Raw genomic sequence first — 13,000 nt, 5'->3', positions numbered from 1 at the left:
CTCCAAATGTGTTCCAAGAATTTGTAAATACCAGCAGAACAAATGGGACATAGATCACATCAAAACCACAAAAAAGGCCATACTTACTAAGTGGGTGGGTGAAAACCCGTTCCCAGCAGGACGCAGACAGGTCAAAAAAATGCTGCAGAAGGAGAGTGCACTAAAGGACGAGTGTCACGAAAAAAACATTTTTTATATCAATTTGCTTTTAGTGTTTTACTAAAAAATGTTTTATTTATTTGTGTGTTTGTGTTTTACTGTTTTTTTTTATTTTTTAACTTTTTCTTGTCTATGGGGGCTGCCATTTTATTTTCCATCTCTGTATGTGTCGATTAACGACACATACAGACATGGAATATGGCACATACAGCCCCATAGTGAATGCGAACGGGGCCCGTTTCATCCACTATGCTGCACGCCGTCTGTGTGGGAACGGCGCATGCGCCGCTCCCACACTGTCCAAATTGAAGGTCTTCGGCCGAGCGACGTCCGGCGCCATTTTCTTGTGGACCGGAAGCCGCGGCCGGACAGTAAGATTACTACTTCCGGTCGCGGCTTCCGGACTATGTTCTGAAGCAAGCACGAGGAGTGGAGGGAGCAGACGGACCGGAGGGGGCGGCGGCGGCAGGAGCAGGTAAGTTAGGTCTGTGTATGTACGTGTTTTAGTGTGTTATAACTACTGTATGTAAACCTACTACACTGTGTGTTAGCTCAAAAAATGGCGACACACAGTGTAGGAGGTTTGACCGTTCAATCCCCTCCTTTCTCCTGGCATTAGCCAGGATAAAGGAGGGGGGATTCTGTGAGCTTACTAGAGCGAGTGTGTATTCTCAAATTTTGCAGCATAAAGCAATGTGGTTGCTTTACCACATGCAAATGCTGCAATTTTGGGAATTGCTCCATCTAGTGACCAGCACTGGGAAATGTTATAAATTAGATTCTAATTTATAATATTTCCTGACTCGTTTAAAAAATTAGAACAATGTTTAATCATTTATACACTAACTGTTTAACTAAAAAAAATAATGATAAATAGTGATAGCCACTCCTACTAGTCTTGAAGGGAGTGGCGAACTAAGTGCTCACAAGTGTGCAATAAATGAGTGTCAGTGTTAGTGTAGTGCTAGGGTGTGAATGTATGGTGAAAAAGAAATGTGTATGTATGGAAGTGTCAGAACTGTGTAATAATGTAATAAAAAATAAATGTGTGATGAATAGGGGTCAGGGCTGTGAATAGTACATGGGGTGTCAGTACTATGTGTAATACGTGGAGGGATAATGTGCTGGTCATCAGGCATAGCATATCTTGCCGGATCACAGCCTATTTGTAACGCCGCTACTGTTCTCTAAGGCGGGCTGCTCTTCATGCAAAAACAAACGCCAGCGTTTCCGGATCTCTTCCTAAAAGATTGATAGGGGAATGTGGGGCAAACATTATTGGTTGGGTCACAGTAGTGGAACCCGATGTACCCAATGTAACCCGTACAGGTTCGGTGAAAGGTGTAGTTAATAATTCCCCAGAGACGACTTGAGCTTCAATAGTTTGGACTGACAAAGAGACCATTGGGGCATCTTTGCCTATACAGGTAAATGTTCCTCCTGTATCAATAAGATATCTAACTGGTTTACCTTCCACTAGTAACGTACCCATGGGTTCTTGTCTGGATGAACTAGTGGAGGTTGCTACTGAAAACTCCGATATCTTCTCGGGGCACCCGTAAAAATGTTGTTAATAACCTCTCCTCATTCGATTCTGGCTGCAAGTCTGCTGAGGGCGAGCCCGGAATGTTTTGGGACCGTGTCTAGCAAAGTGGCCCATTCTGCCGCTTCTCCAATACTGTGCTCTAGATGGACCTGTCATCCCTCCCTCCCCCCCCCCATGGGACCTCTACGCCATCCCCTTGTTTGTGGGGATGTCACAACAGCAGCTTCCCCAATAGGCAGCTGTGTCATCTGTTTTTTCTTGTTTTTCTGTCCTCCACTTCCTCTTAACTGTCTCCAGAAATGTACTGTATGGGCCTAAATTTCTGGCCATTTGCTTTCCAATGCAGCTATTTGATTTAACTTTTGCTGCAATTCTACGGGCAAACCCTTTAGTTATAGTTTGGTAAAATAAAACATGCCCACTTCCTGTCTCATCCCATTCCTGTCCTACCTCCTCTCTCCATTTTTTTTTTCTGTATTTTCTCAATGTATGCAATAGGTTCTTCCTCTTTACCCATAGAACTAGCTGTAATCTTCCCAAAATCTCTCCTATCTGGATACATCTGTCTCAGTGCTGTCCAAATTATGTTTGATAAGGATTTAACAAAGCCCTATTGTATGCATCTTCCCTAGTTGTTACCCGATCATGTCCAAATGATGATTAAATATCTGATTAGTCTTTTCACCTGTGATATCAGCTAGCACAGCTTTAAGGTCCCCAAGTGCTAGCATTTGACCTGAGGATTTCTGTTCAAAATCCTGGATCCATTTACTAGCCCCTGCTGAAAGGGAAGGTAAGCTTCGCTTCAGATTTTCTTTATTTGTATTTTGCCAGGGCCTATATTTAGTCCCCTTTCTCCCTGCTCTCAACACAGGGTAGAAACAAGCAATCGATTTTATTTTGATATTTTTCCCATATTCTCATTCATTCCTTTAAATACTGATCATCCCATCCTGGGTCACCCCACAGTCCAAAAATGCAATCTTTAACTGCCTGTATGTTCGTATGTTCATAAGACCCTTTCCTAGGCCAGGTATGTGGGAATTGTGTTAATTTTCCAGTCCACCCAGCAAGATTATCACAGAATGGTTTGCAATAATGATCTCCCTCTTTCTCTGCAATTATCTGTCTGGGAGTCTGATTACTTGCAGCTACTACAGCCACTAACTGGTTAACTCCCCCCCCCCCTTCCTCCTCTGACGGCTCAAGCTCCCTTTCACACCTCCTGCCTTGATGTAGTAGGTTCAGGGAAGTCAAAAGGAGAAAGATATGGGAAGGAGATAAAACTTTTCAATAATTTTGAAATCCGTTTAACTGTAGACCCTTTTGGACTCGTGCAAGGAACAACAGATTTATCCCCTTTTTTTTTCTCTTATTCCTTTTTTTAACTAGCCTAGGTAATGGAGGTGCAACTCAAGGTCAAAAACACTCCAGCAGAGCGAAGTGCAATACTCTGCCAGGCACCAATCCTAGTAATATAGCACCGGTTAGTATTATGAATATTTTCTGTCACTCCACTTGCCATTCTCAGAGTAAAGCCTTATTGGCACCCCTCACTACGCAGCAATTGTCCCCTTACCTTAAAGCTAGCTGAGGTAACAAAGTAGGGGTTCTACTCTTCCACAGTGCTCACAGTATAGCCTAATGGCACCACATCATAGGTGTGTCTGCTTACCAAAACGTGGATTTTCAACCACTCAGCATATACAATGAATGTTAAACACAAAAAAAAACAAGACTAACCAATTCCTAATGGGATTCTCCAAGTCGACTGGACAGCAGAGATCTTCAAACTACAAGTTTTACATAAGCTTTTACAAAGATGCTGCCGATGTCCCTTTACGCACAAGCTTTAACAAACTGGAAGCCGGTACCACAATACTCATTACTCCGCCCAAGAGCGGAACAAACAGTCTGCCCAATGTCTGGTTACTTTGCGCACAAAACTTTCACAACACACCTCACGCAGAACACTACCTCAGCCCTGTTCCCATATCCCCAATTTGGTCTAAAACTAAAAAGAGATTTTCTGGGCCTTTTGAACAGGGAAGAGTACCCAGACAGTAGTGACGCAAACCTGAAATGGGGCCCCTTCCTATTTTGGTTCAAATTTGGTCCGAAACCAATAGGGTATTTTCTCTGCTTTAGAACTAGGATCCTAGCCAGCAGTGACGCAAACCTGAACTGTAGCTTCTTCTTATTCCTACTTGATAAACATTACTTTTCCTGAGAGTGGTATTAGAATTTTTCCATACTAACCCCTCCCCTAATGAACTGTGGTGACCAATGGAAAAAACAGTGCGCACAGACTTTAGCAAAGCAAGGGGTCTGTAAGTATGCGCAGGCCTGCACTGATGAGATTTTCCTAATGGTCACGCTGCTAGCAAGAAGAGCTTTTGGGATCTCGTCGGGGTCACCAAGAAATGTAGAATACCACAAGAGACATGGTCTTCAAGAAATACCGGGAGCATTGCCACATCTAGTAGTTTCGATTAAATGCTCTCAGAGAGGGAGGGCTCCTCTACTTTATATACATTTACACTTCGAGATGTACATCAAATCCTTACCCCGATTCGGTGTCTAACATCAATACTTTTATGCCATTGGACACATAGTTGCATGCACAGCTCTAGATTCTCTAGTGGTCTTCTCAATGATCAACAAACCCCTTTGCCCTTTCCGAATTCGAACTAATCAATCTTATTGGAGTAGTCTACCCCCTATCTTGAAATGTGGCTGATTGCATATGTAACCTGAGAATGTACTACATCACATAACAGGCGGCTAAAATCTAATTTTCCTCTTCACTACCGTACACTAAATAGCTCTTTTGGAACATATCTTCTTTAAGTGGACATTAACTTTTGAAACAACTTATGCTAATTTTTAATAGTATACCCGATATATATCAACTTTGTAATTTACTTACAGTTAAAATCTAGCTGTTTTATCCCATGCAAATTAGGTTAGTGACACTAGGTGAGAGACACACAGACGTTTTTGCTTGTAGAAGTCATAGGAGAGGCTAGGGGGAGCAGGAGCACGAAGACAGACGCTGTTGCCTATAGAAGTCCTTGAAGATTAGAGGGGGAGTAGAGAGAGGAGACATATCTATTACCAGCAACCTATATGTCACCCCAGTGCAGGATTTTCCACTACTTCTTACTGCTGTATGTTATGCTCCATGCTGCTACAGCCTCTAAATATGTGCTACACAGAGATAGTAGACCAGGCTCCACCCAACAGCTCATGGAAAACCTGAGAATTGGAGAGAGAGCCTGCAGAGGGAAAACGGCTAATAGAATGCCATATACAAATCATATAATGGCCAGAAATATTTTTATTCTTCCTGTACACACATATGACAGATTATTCAGAGAAGTCGTCTAAAAATTTGGTACGCTTTAAAGAGGCTCTGTCACCAGATTATCAAATCCCTATCTCCTATTGCATGTGATCGGCGCTGCAATGTAGATAACAGGAACGTGTTTTTTTTTTAAATACGATGATTTTTGGCCAAGTTATAAGCAATTTTATATTTATGCAAATTAGCCTTTCTAATGGACAACTGGGCGTGTTTGGGGTTTTAACAACTGGGCGTGTTTACTTCTTTCACTGCACAATCACACTGTGCTGTGGATCATTCTGGGCTGGAACAATGAGAAGTGTAGGACACTGATTAGTCACTGATTGGTCAGCCTCATACACTCCTCTGTACAATACCCAGTAGGTAAAAAAGTAAAAACACGCCCAGTTGTCCATTGAGAAACTCATTAGCATAAATCTAAACTAGCTCAAAAATGATCGTTTTTCAAAATAAAAACCACTTCTGTTATCTACATTACAGTGCCAATCAGATTATGTAGGAGAGAGGGCATTTATAATCTGGTGACAGAGCCTCTTTAAGGGTCTTTAAGAAGTTTTAAAAGTGAGTTTAAAGATGTTTTTGTTTTTTTATATTGGATTAAAAAAAAAACAGATCCATGATTATTAGGAAGCACCTATTTTAACCAGTTACTAACTGCCCATAGACTATAAACGCCCTGGTGGCCCACAACTTTCTCTGTAGGGACGTTTTCAAATGTCCAGCAGAGTTTTCCCCTATACGCCTCTCCCACTCCTCTCAGAATTAAATATATCACTTATTTTTTTACACAAGATCAAAGCCCTTTATGTCGTAAGAAAACAGGACCAAATAAATATAGGTTGGCAAAGGAATAGAACAACAACTTGCTATTAACTTGGCACATGGCCAAAACTTGAATGAGGCCACCTCATTAGGTCCACCTTATTAGTACTTGATAGGACCCTCTTTCCCCTTAGAACAGCCTGAATTCTTAGTGGAATGTTATATCAATGTGCTGGAATTCTGACTAATAACCTCACTCTGTTTATTCCACTACTTCCTAAAGATGTTCTATAAAAAAGAGCCGGTGACTATGCAGCCGTTAGAATATACAGATCCCATTGTCATGTCTGTGAATTCAACCTGAGATGTGTACTTGGTCTTATGACACATTAGCTTGTTAAATTAGAAAAAACGATGTAGGGTCCACTCATTTTTCATAACCAGCCAGCTACAATATAGCAGCAGCAGGCTAGCATTACCAGGATTGGAAGACCCACTGTTTTGGGGCTTTCCCAGCCTAATAACACCAGCCTGCATCCGCCTCAGTACCCGACCATCACTAAAGATCGGATACTGGATCATACCCAGCTCTTCCCGGCACCCGTGATGGTGGTGGGTGCGGTGTAATAATGGGGGTTAGTGCTAGCCTTTTCACTGGCTAACATTAAACCCCGCCTTAGTTATGGATGCTGCCAATCAGGCAGCAGCCATTACTAAGGTGGTAGTAATAGTTTTAAAAAAAATATAAGGACATAGAAAAAATATTTTATTGAAATAAAAAAAACACAATCGGCGTTAATAATTTGATTGAAAAAAAAAACAAAACGCTGTCATTAAAGTAGTCCTCGAATCCGAAGTAGTCCAACCACCAAACCTGTAACAAAACACACACACACACCCAAAAATAAATAGTAATGCATAAATAAAGCAATTATTATCTTACCTTTCCTAGGTCCAGCGCTGGAGATGCAATGAGCAGGGATCTCAATCACACGGCCCGCGGGCCGCATGCGGCCCCTGGGGGTGTCACCTACGGCCCGCGGGACACAGAGCCGCTAGTATCGGCTCTGCTCCGAGACTCTGGAATTCCCTGACATCACTGTCCACATATGAACAGCGATGTCTGGGGCTTCCCCAGAGCCGGAGCCCCGGGCAGAGCGCTAGTATCGGCTCCGCTCCGGGACGCTGCAAAATTCCCTGACATTGCTGCCCATATATGGACAGTGTGTCAGGGTCTTCCCCAGAGCGGAGTCCGGGGCATAGCGCTAGTATCGGCTCTGCTTCGGGACTCTGCCCATATATGGACAGTGTGACAGGGTCTTCCCCAGAGCGGAGTCCCGGGCAGAGCGCTAGTACAGGCTCTGCTCCGGGACTCTGTGGAATTCCCTGACATCGCTGTTGACATATGGACAATGTGTCAGGGTCTTCCTCAGAGCGGAGTCCCGTGCAGAGCGCTAGTATCGGCTCTGCTCCGGGACGCTGCGAAATTCCCTGACATCGCTGCCCATTTATGGACAGTGTGTCAGGGTCCTCCCCAGAGCGGAGTCCCGGGCAGAGCGCTATTATCGGCTCTTCTCCGGGACTCTGGGGAAACCTCTGACATCGCTGTCAATACATCGACAATGATGTCAGGGGCTTCCCCAGAGCAGGAGTCCCAGTGATGTCAGGATGCACAGCTGGAGTCCCAGTCTACAGCGGGCACTGCTGTGTCGGCATCTACACGGGGCAATGCTGTGGTGGCATCTACAGGGGGCACTGCTCTGGCGGCATCTACACAGGGCACTGCTATGGCGGCATCTACACGGAGCACTGCTGTGGCGGCATCTACACGGGGCTCTGCGGCAGCATCCACCGAGGGCACTGTAGCACTATCTAAAAAGGGGCTGCCCAATCTTGACATGTGTGCGCTAATTGAGCCGCTGGACTGCATTTAGTGACACTTAAACTGGAAAGCTGGATTGTTGAAATAAGCACGTGGAGAAATCTCTCAAATTTTAAACCTAGCGGTATTATTATAGTAGTATTATTATAGTAATGTAGTATTATTATTATAGTTATGTAATATTATTATTATAGTAATATAGTGTTATAGTAGTTCAAATAACTCATTGATTAACAATAATTTTGTATTGTATCAAATTTGAAATTCATGAGGCCCGATCACTTCACATTTTTTCTATATGCGGCCCACTTACCCGGCCGAGTTTGAGACCCCTGATCTAGAGAATGGGATTAATAGCACTATTTCTATTTCAAAGGCGCATTCGACACCTCTTCGCGCTCTGCATAAGCGGTAATTGAAGATGCGCCTACGGTCATCCAAGCCCCTTCTTGCAAATGGACGCATTAACTGCCTAGTCAGGGCAAAACCCTCATCTGCAACGATGACATATGGGATTGGTGAGCCGCTGGCGCCAGGGAGGATGGTAGATTCAGGCACAGCAAGTTGATTACTCATAAGCCGTTGTCCCATTCTGGATGAGTGAAATATGCGTGCATCAGCAGAGCTTCCATACGACCCAATGTCTACTATAGTAAAACAAAAATGACTGTCCGCCAAGGCCAACAAGACGATAGAAAAATACTGCTTGTAGTTATAGTATCTGGAGCCAGAGTGGGGGTTTCTTCACACTAATGTGTTTCCCGTCTAGTGCACCAATACAATGCCATAATTGGGTGGCAAGAAAAATGTCTTCTGAAATACTAAGCCAGTGTTGTCGCGTGGGCTAAGGCAGCACTGTGTCCTTTAATCTCTGCCACAGCACGACACAGGTGGATGTCACAATTGCAGGAAATGGTGGTCACTCCCAGGAGAAATTCAAAATATAAAGAATGGTAACTATTGCCTCTGGCCAGAAATTTACATGACGGCAAAAACACAAACAACAAAGAACACATGTTATGTGGGACATGAAACCCACAAAGCATCCTGTAAGCACAAATTGTAAAACACACATACCTCAATGTCCCAAGGAGTAGCTCCTATGGGGAAATGCAGCGCCGCATGTTTGTTTCCTGGTAGATGATTCCTGTATGAATCTGCACAAGCAGCATATCAAACGTGGCCACAGACATGCGGCAAAAGGATCGAAATTTCTCTAGGTGATGCCGGAGGTCGTCATAGGTGGTATGAAAGTGCCCTTTGGAGGTGCGTTGGGCCACGAGGATGAACACAAATCCTCCCTCTTCTACGCGGTTGGTCCTGTAGCATGGGACGCTGGTCGCTAAATCTCAGAGAAATCAACCACGCTAGCAACACACGGGCTCGCGATGTAGACGGCATAAATGTGGATTAGTAGACAAAAAGCCAGTCAAGTGTGTGAACAAACACAATTTTTCAGCAAGATAAAAAAATGGTCATACAATGTGCACACCGCAAGCAGGTGTGTTGCAGAGGTGCCTTTTTTGTAGGCTGGCCTCTCCATAACGCCTCCCTCCGCATTTTTAACGCGCGGGAAAGCCCCAAGCAGTACGCGTGCAAATGACGCTGAAACACAGCATATACGCGTGACACACGCACCTCCAACGCATGCAAAACGCAGCGTTTTTTTGCGCGTGCAAAACGCACACGCTCGTGTAAATCCAGCCTTACTGTGAGAACGGTGAATTTATGGAATAGTCACCCCAGGAGCTGGTCACAGCAGGGACAGTAGATGGCTTTAAAAAAGGCTTAGACAATTTCCTAGAACAAAAAAAACATGTGTTGGTATTGCCAGAGAAGGTTCTGCCCCCCCCCCAAAATAAATTTTTAAGCGTTGTCATAAAAGTGGAGGACTGGGTATAGACCAGTATCCTGGATTTTGGCATCAATATATTTTAAAGTGTTATACAAATCATAAGGCCGAAATAATACTAGATTTTGACCTGAAGCCAGGAGTGGACTCAAAATGCATGGCTTAAACTTCTTCCAGCTTAATCCACTTATAACTTTTGGCTCAAAACACTGCATGTGTGTTTCCAGCCTAATATAAATGTTATAAAATTGTCAACTGTTCTTTTTTGAAACAAAATCAAAATTTATTTTTAATCCGAACAGAAAATCCCAGTAAGAACTGGGGTAAAGTAGAAGATGAAGATATCATGCTGCAGTCTTCAGAAGAAAACTTCATCACCCTTAATGTACAGCCTGGGCTTCGCAGTACAGATCTATCATGCAATACTCACAATCATGAGGAACTTTCTCCTGACCAATCACAGATTGTTACCACAGGTACAGCTGAGAAAGTGGGTAAAAGGTTTCAATGTGGTGAACAGTTCACAAAAATATTAGGTGTTTTTACAAACCAAAGAGTTCACACAGGGGAAAAGTCGTATTCATGTACAGAATGTGGAAAATGTTTTTCAAAAAACTCACATCTTGTTAGACATGAGAGAATTCACACAGGAGAGAAGCCATATTCATGTTCAGAATGTGGGAAATGTTTTAACCTTAAATCAGGTCTTGTTATACATGAGAGAAGTCACACAGGAGAGAAGCCATATTCGTGTTCAGAATGTGGAAAATGTTTTTCAAAAAACTCACATCTTGTTAGACATGAGAGAATTCACACAGGAGAGAAACCATATTCATGTTCAGAATGTGGGAAATGTTTTAAAGCAAAATCATATCTTGTTATACATGAGAGAAGTCACACAGGAGAGAAACCGTATTCATGTTCAGAATGTGGGAAATGTTTTACAGATAAATCAAATCTTGGTATACATGAGAGAATTCACACAGGAGTGAAACCGTATTCATGTTCAGAATGTGGAAAATGTTTTACAGATAAATCAACTCTTGTTAAACATGTGAGAAGTCACAAAGGAGAGAAGCCGTATTCATGTTCAGAATGTGGGAAATGTTTTACAGAAAAATCAAGTCTTGTTAGACATAAGAAAATTCACACAAGAGAGAAACTGTATTCATGTTCAGAATGTGGGAAATGTTTTACAGCTAAATCAAGTCTTGTTAAACATGCGAAAAGTCACACAGGAGAGAAGCCATATTCATGTTCAGAATGTGGGAAATGTTTTGCAACGAAATCAAATCTTGTTAAACATGTGAGAAGTCACACAGGAGAGAAGCCATATTCATGTTCAGAATGTGGGAAATGTTTTGCAACTAAATCAACTCTTGTTAGACATGAGATAATTCACACAGGAGAGAAGCCATATTCATGTTCATAATGTTGGAAATTTTCTACTACTAAAGGCAAACTTAGGGCTTATCAGAAAATCCACACAGGAGAGAAGCTATTTTGATGTTCTATATGTGGAAGATGTTTTACAAAGAAATCAAATTTTGGAACTCTTCAGAGAATTCACATAGAGAAGAAAGCATATTCTCTCTCTCTCTCTCTCTCTCTCTCTCTCTCTCTCTCTCTCTCTCTCTCTCTCTCTCTCTCTCTCTCTCTCTCTCTCTCTCTCTCTCTCTCTCTCTCTCTCTCTCTCTCTCTCTCTCTCTATCTATATATATATATATATATATATATATATATATATATATATATATAAATTTTAAACATATCGGGTTATTCACAGGCATTACACAGCTAATAAGAGTGTTTGTTAATTTTCCGGGTAAAATTGGCTTGGATCTGCAAAAAAAATTAATAATTATATTTACCTGAGGAAAAGTATTGTGGATGTAAGGAAGAAAAGCATAGCCTTGTTTACTTACCATGCATAGTTGCCTAATTGTAAACATGAACCTTGCTTCTTTTTACTGTATTCATAAATTCACCCACACTGCAGGAGAAACCAGACGGACAGTAAGGACAATGTAAACTTTTGTTTTTAACATATATGGACATTTTTATATTTGACTTTAATTAAAACAATAAACAGATGAAAATTATGCAATTGAACAAAACAACTAACAAATTAACTTTGCAATTGAATAAAAGAAAAAAATCGCAGATAGTCTTTTTTCATAAAAGGAAAAGTCATATGTTTATTTATCACTACCCTAAATACCTAGAATTAGGTGGTGCTCAAAATCACGCCCACATGTGGTGGCAAATGCCCACATGATTTTTCCAGTAATACCACAGTATTTACTGGCTAAATCGTATGTCCATTTTCTCACCTACAGTAGTATTACAAAAAATAGCAATCCAACGTCATTTACCTGATAAATCAATGTTTTTGGTAGAAGCGATCTTTCTACATAGCAAATAATTGACTTGTAAGTGTAGTAGAGAAAACCAGACCCAACAATTAGGACATGCATGCCGCTCATTCTGAATAATTAAATCATTAATTGAAAGGGGCTTGTTCAAAACAATAGCAGTGAGGAGTTAAATTGGTGTAATCATTCATTCTGTGGAATCAGGTGTCAATTTTGGCTCTTATTTATGGTAGGAGGGTCGCAAATATTGCACATGTTGGTTATAGTGCATTTCCTTCTGAAATACGGGGGAAAAAACATGTAGAGAAGTGTAGCAAATTATAGGCTGCTCAGCTAAAATTATCTCAAATGCCTTGAAACGGCAACGAAAACCTAAAAGGAAGGAAGCGGGGAACTACTGTTCGAATGGATCGAAGAATAGAAAATAATGCCAAAGGTTCAGCCAATGATCACCTCCAGAAAGATCAAAGAAGATCTGAAGTTACCAGTGAGTACTGCTACAATCAGAAGACGATTAAGTGAAGCCAAGTTACCAGCAAGAACTTCCTGTCAAGTCCCATTGTTGATAAAAAGACATGTTCTGAATGGGTTTAAAATTTGCCAAGGAACACGTTCATTTCCCAAAGAGAAGTGGCGCAACATTTTGTGGACTAATGAAAGCAAAAGTGTTCCTTTTGGGTCTAAACAGTATTTCAGATGACCCCGATCACTGAATTCAAGTCACAGTACACTGTGAAGATAGTAAAGCATGGTGGTGCAAAAATCATGATATGGGGATTTGTCTCATAGCATAGTGTTGTGCCTATTTATCTCATACCAGGGATCATGGATCAGTTTGAATATATCAAATACTTGAAATCATGTTGCCCTATCACACAGAAGAAATGCCCTTGAAATGGGTGTTTCAACATGACAATGACCTAAAACACACCAGTAAGCGAACAACATCTTGGATACAGACAAACAGGATTGAGGTAATGGAGTGGCCAGCCCAGCCCTGACCTCAATCCCAAAGAGAACTTGTGGGGTGAAATAAATATTTTTATGAGGCAAAACC

The 13,000-nt window shown here is 41.8% G+C and overlaps 1 protein-coding gene across 1 annotated transcript in view; it reads left to right on the top strand.

The window, feature by feature from the left end:
- Positions 1–11,000, top strand: part of LOC142657638 (uncharacterized) — a 209,056-nt gene extending 198,056 nt beyond the window's left edge. The window contains exon 7 of the mRNA XM_075832904.1: positions 10,201–11,000. Coding sequence (XP_075689019.1) covers positions 10,201–11,000 — 800 coding nt within the window. The remainder of the gene's footprint in view (positions 1–10,200) is intronic.
- Positions 11,001–13,000: the final 2,000 nt, after the last annotated feature.

The sequence above is a fragment of the Rhinoderma darwinii genome, chromosome 1, assembly GCF_050947455.1.
Source record: "Rhinoderma darwinii isolate aRhiDar2 chromosome 1, aRhiDar2.hap1, whole genome shotgun sequence".
Classification (NCBI taxonomy): domain Eukaryota; kingdom Metazoa; phylum Chordata; class Amphibia; order Anura; family Rhinodermatidae; genus Rhinoderma; species Rhinoderma darwinii.
The sequence above is the reverse complement of the archived record's forward strand: the minus strand, read 5'-3'. Positions and strand labels throughout refer to the sequence as shown.